This window comes from Zophobas morio, unplaced genomic scaffold, assembly GCF_036711695.1.
Source record: "Zophobas morio isolate AGI-343-1 ecotype UQ-CSIRO unplaced genomic scaffold, CSIRO_AGI_Zmor_V1 ptg000030l, whole genome shotgun sequence".
Taxonomy (NCBI): domain Eukaryota; kingdom Metazoa; phylum Arthropoda; class Insecta; order Coleoptera; family Tenebrionidae; genus Zophobas; species Zophobas morio.
Window position 1 is genome coordinate 9,700,015 of NW_026972135.1, and position 9,414 is coordinate 9,709,428.

The 9,414-nt window shown below is 34.6% G+C and overlaps 1 protein-coding gene across 1 annotated transcript; it reads right to left on the minus strand.

Annotated features, from left to right (window-relative positions):
- Positions 1-510: 510 nt before the first annotated feature.
- LOC135138515 (uncharacterized) lies at positions 511-5,210 on the minus strand. The gene is made up of 4 exons (XM_064068492.1): positions 4,424-5,210; positions 3,835-4,368; positions 2,752-3,777; positions 511-736 (listed from the first exon to the last, which is right to left on the minus strand). Exons 2-4 carry the CDS (start codon positions 3,936-3,938, stop codon positions 511-513), a joined length of 1,356 nt encoding a protein of 451 aa, XP_063924562.1. The 5' UTR covers positions 3,939-4,368; positions 4,424-5,210.
- Between the last annotated feature and the right edge of the window lie 4,204 nt (positions 5,211-9,414).

Here is a 9,414-nt window from a genome sequence, read left to right on the forward strand (position 1 = left end):
CGTGCTTCCGATTGGGTGATTCGTGCTTCCGAGGTTTACGATGCGTAAGCATAGCAAGTATGATATAAAAATTAAAATTTCGCTGAATATATGCTATCTTAAATGTACAAAATATGATGAGCCTATAGGTACTTGTGATTTATCACTACATTAAAATTTTTTGGATTTGCTTATACGGGGTGTCTCAAAAAAATTGGTCTAAAGAGTTTAGACAGTACTAACCTACCGTGTTTTTCTCCCTTATTAAAGATTTACCTGAGAAAAACGACTATTCTCATAGTTCATTGTCGTTAAAGTAGGTAATTCCGAGTTAATTAAATACAATAATAAAAAATGAGTTTCATTTCAATGTACTTATTTAATAATGCAAAATAACACAACACAAATTAAACACACACAGAAAAAGTACAATTAAAAATCTTCTTTAAAAATGGTGGTATACAGTAACGTTAAATGTGCTAGCGTACACCCTCATTTCATTTGTGGCTGCGGTTCTACTTTGCTCCCAATCTAAGTATTCTCTCCTGCCTCTGTTTCCTTCCCTGCCCTTGTAACCTTATCTATTCCTGGATATATCCCTCGTTGCACCCCTGCCATTTCCTCACCTCTTCCAGCTTCCTTGTTTCTGTTTCCTCTCCGTCGATAGTACCCCCTACCTCTGTAACCTTCCAAGCTTCCTTCACTAACCTCTTGCCTCTTTCTCTGGCTGCCGTCCTTTTTGGGTATAGGTACTATCCTTTTTTATCATTTGGCAATTTTTCTGCCCAATAAGTAGTAATGGCTGGTTATTCGAAAACATGTATTTATATGACAAACAACTATGTTACAATTTTAAAATAGCTTTCTTTTGATGCCAAATGTGTATCTAAATTATCAAGTCACGCAGAAAATCAAAACAATAAAAATCTTCTTAACAGACACTAACTTACGGGGGAGCTGAAGTAGATTTCGGTATAGGGGAAATAATAATCATACCAAAACGAAAACACAGTTGAAAGATCAATACGTAGCGAGATTAAAATTAATATTGAAGACACAGTTAAATGGAAAAAATTTAATGAAAGCAGTAAATACATTCTGCGTTCCACTGCTAACATATTCTTTTGGAGTCATTAAATGGTCCAAAACTGATCTTGAAAATTTAAACATCGCAACAAGGAAAATCTTCACACAGTATAGAAGGCATCACCCAAAATCATCGATTGAAAGATTCTCATTACCAAGACAGAATGGAGGAAGGGGTTTCCAGAACTTAGAAAACTTATATCAGAGACAAATCTCAGATTTGAAGAAGTATTTCTTGAAACGAGCGGAAAGAAATGAAATGTTTCGCACCATCACAAGAGCAGATTTGAACCACACACCCTTAAATCTGTCGAACACCGAAGAAATCCACACCCCCCACACAATAGATAAAATAATAAGTGGGCTAAAACAAAAACAACTACATGGAAAATTCTACAAAGACTTAGAAGAAAATCATGTCAATAAGAAGATGTCATTGATTTGGTTAAAAAAATCAAGTTTGTATGCCGAAACAGAAGGATTTGTGTTTGCTATTCAAGACCAAGTAATCAATACCAAGAATTATAGAAAATACATCATCAAAGATCCGAACATAAAAAACGACTGCTGTCGCCTCTGCAAAGCAAAACCTGAAACGATACAGCACATAATCTCTTCTTGCAGCATCCTAGCACAAACTGATTACAAAGCTAGACACGACAACGCAGCCAAAATCATTCACAAAGAATTAGCAACACTTATGAATTTAATCGAAGATACGACACCCTATTACACTTACATTCCATCTCCGTTCCTTGAAAATAACAAATACAAATTATACTGGGATCGCACAATACTTACAGACTTAAACATTACAGCTAACAGACCAGACATCATACTTATCAAAAAACACACGAACGAAGCCATTCTCATTGACATTGCTATTCCCAACACAAACAACATTATTCAAACATACGACACCAAGATTTCCAAATATCTACAATTATCGATAGAAATTAAATCCATGTTAAATCTTAAAAAAATTTCAATTCTACCCCTAGTTATCTCTAATGTAGGTGTAGTTCCAAATAGCTTAGTTGAGAATTTAAAGTCTTTGCACTTGAATGATTCAATAATTGTCAAAATTCAAAAAGCTGTTTTGTTAGGAACATGTCATATTGTTCGTAAGTTTCTTGAACAGTCTGATCATGTCAGTCAGATTAGATTAGCACCAGTAGGTCAGAGTAGTGTAGGTCACTTTTCATGTGATGCGCGGATAAATGATCGGTAGTTACGCTTGACTTTTGGGGATGGGGTGAGATTAGAGAATAATAGCAGACTAATTTGTATGCTGTAATTCTAGAATCTCGAAAGTTGTTCTGTTAATCTAATCAAAGCATATCATTACTTGGTCTTAGTACCCGTAATGATAGAAGTCTTGCCTGAATGCCGGTCATTTCCGGGTCAGTGGTGGGTCTTAATAATAATATTAATGTTTATTGCCCAACAGATACAATCCAATTACTGGACAATATTAACTTAACTAGTAGCAAAATAAAATAAAATAAACAACGTAAAATAAAAATGTAAATAAGATCATATTCGTTCCCAAACTAAATTATTATCATACCCACAATTAGAAGCTATCCTTATTATAAACTAAATAAACGAACACATTACAGTTTACTTGGAAGAAAAAAAATATCATCATACAGTTTATCAGCATTACTGCACATATGAACTAACGGTGCCTTTCTTAGCAAATTCGTTCTAGAAATTGGTTGATGAAACGTGGCCATGTAGCGAGACGCAACACGTGGTACATGAAAATTGACTCGTTCCAACAATTCAGGACAATCTATCTTGCCACTTATCAATCTGGATATGAAACGAGCACTATGCTCTTCACGTCGATTCTTTAAACTAACAAATCCATGTTTCTGAAGGAGGTAATTGTAGTCTATATTTCTTTGAGGATAAAATCCATCAATTTTATACGAAAGATACTTCAAGAAGCGACGCTGTACCTTTTCAACAGCAAGATTATGTATCACATAGTAAGGATACCAGACAACAGAGGCATATTCCATCTTGCTTACCACATACGCAAAATACAGACTTTTTAACAGAAGAGGATCTTGAAAAGTTTTTGATACCCGAAATATAAATCCAAGCATTTTAGATGCTGAGGTGGATATGTTACTGATGTGCTCCACAAATGAAAGGCGCGAATCAAAAAGAACACCAAGATCCTTTACCTCATTCTTCTTGCAAAGAATCCGACCGTTGATGGTATAGTCTGATTTTACCACATTTACTTTCCTACTGAATGTCATTACATAACACTTATCTGCATTTAATAACAACTCGGACTTGTTGCACCAATCTACTAATGTATCAAGGTTCCTTTGGAAGGTTTTAACATCATCACTGTTTGAAATGGTGTTACGAATTGAAAATTCGCAGTAGCTATTTCGGTTTTTATTGGCATTCTCGGATCGGATTACATTTTGTTTACTCGTTTTTTTTTGTTTCGTCATTTCGTGCATGGGTGGTTGGGTTGGGCACGGTGGCAATGAAGGACAACTTTGGTGGAGGGTTCGTCCCGAGCTTTTGACTCCCCCAGTCGCAAGACTGTCGCGATGATTCTGAGCTTGGAGGGGCTCAGATGAGTGTTTCAGCCTCGCTGTTTGTAGATCGGTCTTCTGGATCGTTTCAGCTTGGTTCTTGCTATAAGGAACTGGATGGATCGCGCCATCCCAGAGCTTCACTCTGAAATTCGATTTTCGTTCTGTTTGTTATTTTTGTTCGCGAATTTCATTTGCTTACCTAGGTGGGAACAAACGCCGTGGAGCGTCCCCTAGAGTCTTCGTCATTTCTGGAATCTTGATAGCCTTGTTTGTTTTTTTTTTCTTTTGTAATAACCATCGCATCCACTTAATAGTTACATCGATTAGGGATTTTCGTCGGAATTCAACGTTTCGTAAGTTTGCCACTAGAGGGCCAAACTTCCGTTAATTCTCGCTTCGTTACCTTGCCACGTCATCGCAGGTGGAAGGGAATCCATTTTGCTTTGGTACTTCGTGTTGAATGGTGTTGGGGGTTAGTGCTTTCCTCTTTTGCAGTTCGTTTTAGCAACCTTTTATTTGGTGTTACGTTTGGAATCGCATTCGTCGGATCTGTTGGGTCCCCTAAAAGGTGCTATCGCTTGGAGCGCATTTGTGAGCTGTAAAAGATATAGTGCATTCGAGCACTACGACTTTGTCGGATTTTGGGTTAAGGGCACTAGACCATCCCGCTAACATCGGAGAAGCTGCAGTCGATCCGCAGGTAAATCTTTTGATTAGCTTTTCCCTGGCATCCCTTCGAACAGTGGTTATGGTTATTTTCATGTTAACGATAATATTTTGCTACTTACCAAGTGCATGTGACATGTGGAACCCTTGGGGTTGACTGAGTTCGAACATCTTCTCAGACTTTGCTCTCCTTGCAGCTTTTTTGTTTTGTCGCTGATCTTGCTATTCCCGTGATCGAAAATTGGAGCCAGTTTCGAGTGGGAGAACGAATTCTATGAATTCCAACTGTCGTGGGCAGTTGTGAGCCCTCCCAGAACAGCTGGAGAATCACCAAAAACCTCGACTCGACATCGACTGGAACTTCGCTGCGACGCCGCTGTGTTTCGACATCTCGTCGTGGATATCGAAGGAGGCAGGTGCCCATGGTACTTCCATTCCATCGCATTAAGATTAAGTATTAGTCGCCTTACCTTTTCTTTATTGTATCGCAACACGTTTCGAAGTTCGGCGTAACTAGCACTCGCACATAACCTAGTAATAACAATCGGTAAGAGTGTGACGCTTCGCTCTACGTTAATACCTTCGTACGTACGTTAGGACTACCGAGCGTGTGGCCTACTTCGTTTATCTCATAGCCCTCGAAATAATTAATCAAATCGTTATTCGTTACGACCCCAACTAACTTGTTCGTTTCGTAAACATCGTTCGTATCGCTCGTATTTATCGTTAATTAGTTCATCGCCTTTCGTAATTAAACTATCGTTCGTATTGCTCGTATTCATCGTAAACCGTTAGTCGCATTAAATCGTTATCATTAATATCTTACTCATTTCCTTTTGCTTACTTATTTAGTTATTTATCACTCTTATTTTATTTTTAATTAGTGACCTTAGGTTTTCTTGTAACCAATAATTTAAGTAACAGCTTGCAATTACAATAGTTAAATATTTTTCCGGTTTTTTGTTGTTGTAATTGTGTCTTAATAAAAACTGGTGGCGCCCTGGCGACGTCGCTACACAAAACAGTGTGCTCTCTCTTCTTTGCGAACCTCTAGCGACCTGACCTGACCTGACGACCTGACCTTTGCACCCGCAGGAACTCACCCCTTCTCCACTAGCAGGCCGGCAACGAGCTGTGAGTTTGGCTCGTAACAATGGGACAGTATAACTTCAAATCGTCAGCGTATGCCAAAACTTTTCTGTAAAACGGGGCACGTCTTTTACAGAAAACCCTTGGTCCAATCACAACAATTTTTCGTATATATAATCTACGGAAAAAACTCTATAGATCTGCTTTTTAGTTTTTTGAAAAAACTGTATTTGAACATACTTTTTAAGCCTTACAATTTCTGAAATTTTGAGTGCTTTTATTATTTATAACTTGTAAGTAAAATTTCCAAATTTTACTTACAGACATCTGTAGTAAATTTACTCTGTAGTAGATAAGTTTTTGAAAAATGAAAATCGGATAATAAACAAACTCTAAAACACATGCCGAAAAAACAGATTCGGAAATATTTTTCAAGCTGAGTAATTTTCTGGTTTACTGGGGATGAGAGCAGGTATACGCCTAAAGAGCTTAACGCCATCACTCATAGATAAATGGATTAAAGTGAAGAGGCCAACTGTGTTATGATTCAGGAGATTTTTTTTACTAGAAATTATTTAGCTAATTTTCACAGAAATTCAGATTTTATTGTCTTCTTACTTTTGTTCTACACAGAGATTGGTCATAGGATCCTAACATAAGTCGGCAACTGAAAATTTTACATTTAGTTTAGTTGCTGTATTTGTAGCAATATACAAGTGCTTACAGTTTGTGGTCATTTTATCAATCTGAAAATATATCTGTTCAATAGAATACTGCTTTTATATAAACAGGTATGTACGTTTGTGCGTACTTCACAAGTTAAATACCTATACAGTAGAAACTTAAAAATCATAAAAAGTTCTAACAAGATTTCTTTCTATTAATAGTATAGATTGATCATATCTTTTATGTTTATTGCTAACTCAGGGGAAAGATTTTATGACTCACACGTTACATCTTTCAAGTAAAATAGAAATAGATTTTGTAGTTTTTAAATACATATTTTTACATAAAAATTTTAAAATGATTTCTTGTTTGAGAGTCGTCATTGTCATTTTCTTCAACAGGAATTCCATAGTTAGTGGAAAAAACTTTTTAATTTTAATCGCCACACTCGTATTATATTTTAAAGTACATTATTTGGTAAAAAATCTAGCATAATCAAAGGTTTTTTCTATAGCTGTAGAAAAACTTTCAAAAATGTTCACTCTTCAAAAAAAAAATAAGTAAGTTGCCACTTAAAAACATGTCAATGACAATATAATTTAAAACAAAAGAGAATCAACATACAATTTTTATGTAGCGATGTACAGTTGCAGGCCCCCAAAAGTGCACGATTTTTCGTTGTCATGGAATTTTTTGAATTTTTAAATTAATGTAAGTCTGGCTTTGGCTATTACCAGTGACAGCATTTTTGAATAAACAAAATGTCAAATTTGACAAATTTTATTATTCGAACGCCTATGATTTGAACATTTATACATTTACAAAAGAAAAAATTATCGTGTACTTTTGGAAGGCCGCAACTGTACATGTTGAAAATATTTAGAAAATCGAACTTAAAAATTTAAATATACATACCTATCAAAATTAAATGCAAAAAATTTTACTATAATGTTTTTTTTGTCAAGCAGAATGCCTCGTTTTACCATAAAATGGACAAACAGAGTAAATAAGGAACATGTAAATTATTACCAAATGCAAGGCCAGTTGCACATAACGAAAAGGAAATCTTGTATTTTTGCCATTTGGACACTCAAAGGGGTTAAAATTACATAGGTTCTATATGACGAAGAATTTTGTAAAAAAATGGTTCTAAAACCCCAAAAATTTTATTATGGATGCGTTCTTCCGGAACTTGTTGATCCTAGGAAACGTAGGGGATTATCTATTCGAAATCCTGATTATATTTTAAAAGCACACAGAGAAAAAAAATCACTAAAAGTTAAAAAATTGGTCTAAAGAGTTTAGACAGTACTTCCCTCGCTGTCGGAAACTTGACGACTGCATGCCTATTGTGTTTTTTTTCTCATTACATTTTTGTAGTGGGAATTTAAAATAAAATTGCGATGACGTCATCAACATTTTTGCAAGGACACGTATATCAGTTGGGATAGATGTAGTGCAATACTAAGAATAAAATTATTATATTCTCAAATTTTCGGGAAAATGAATTGGGTCGTTTTGAATATTGATTTGTAATAATCAATAAAATAACGAAACAATTTACTCACGTATACGTATCAGAGGCAACTGAAAATCGTGTACGTATAAACATTCTTAATTTAAGATGACAGGCGTAACAGCATACGTGAGAGTCAAACAAAGAAACTGTAAACAAAACGACCATCGGTTTTATTGCTTCGACTTCCGCTTATTATATAAAACATTGGGTTTTATTTTAATTCTTGACGGTGAAATTCACAATTGGTTGATTATAAACATGTCTATTTCACATTCGCGGAACCAAGTGAGCGCATAAAACAAATGCAGGTCTGTAATGTTAAAGTCGATGTAAATAAGCGTGCTACCCTTATGTTTCAACCGAGTTTTTCCTTTAACAAATTTTATGTCTACCAAATTGGGTTGGTTCGGGTGTAATACTAATAATAAGTGTTGCCTTTAATTTAATCAATAAAATAAATTGACTTCATTAATTTTTTTGAACCACCTCTTAAGAAAATCTAAAAAATATGAATGGAATGATAAATCACAAGTACAAACTCATCATATTTTTTGCATTTTAGATAGGATTTATTCAGCAAAATTTAAGGGGACGTCATCAATTTTTTTAGGAGGGATGAACAAATACATTTTGAACAAAAGTTTACCATGCTTATAATAACTTTAAAATATTCCCAAGATTTCAAAGCATTCGGTTTTGTAATTCCTGATTAAATCGATAAAATAAATTCACGCCTTCATTAATTTTTTTGAGTCACTCTGCATATGCAAATCCAAAAATATGAATGGAATGATAAATCACAAGTACAGACTCATCATATTTTGTACATTTTAGATACGATTTATTCGGCAAACTTTTGAGCCGACGTCATCAGTTTTTTGTAGAAGATAACCAAATATATTTTGATTAAAAATTTATTATGCTCTTTATAACCTTAAAACATCTGCAAGATTTCAAAGCATTCGGTTTTGTAGTTCCTGATTAAATCAATAAAATAAATTTACGCATTCATTAATTTTTTTGAATCACCCTGGATATGCAAATCGAAAAAATTTGAATGGAATGATAAATCACAAGAAGAGACTCACCATATTTTGTACATTTTAGATAGGATTTATTCAGCAAAATTTTGTGGTGACGTCATAATTTTTTTAGGGGGGACGACCAAATACATTTTGATCAAAAATTTACCATGCTTATGATAATTTTAAAATATCTTCAAGATTTCGAAGCATTCGGTTTTGTAGTTCCTGAGTAAATCAGTAAAATAAATTTACGCTTTCATTTATTTTCTTGAATCACCCTGTATATGCAAATCCAAAAAATATGAATGGAGTGATAGATCACAAGTACAGACTGATCATATTTTGTACATTTTTGATATGATTTATTCGGCAAACTTTCGAGCTGACGTCATCAAGTTTTTGGAGGGGATAAGCAAATATATTTTGACTAAACATTTATTATGCTCTTTATAACCTTAAAACATCTGCAAGATTTCAAAGCATTCAGTTTTGCAGTTCCTGATTAAATCAATTAAATAAATTCATCCATACATTAATTTTTTTGAGTCACTCTGTATATGCAAATCCAAAAAATATGAATGGAGTGATAAATGACAAGTACAGACTCATCATATTTTGTACATTTTAGATATGATTTATTCGGCAAACTTTCGAGCTAATGTCATCAAGTTTTTGGAGGGGATATAGCTATTATTACAACTAGGGAAATATGAATACTATATTTCCCGAGGTTGGCTAGTTACATCCCGAGGGTGAAACCCGAGGGATGTATAGACAACCAAGGGAAATAATTCATATTTCCCGTGTTGTAATC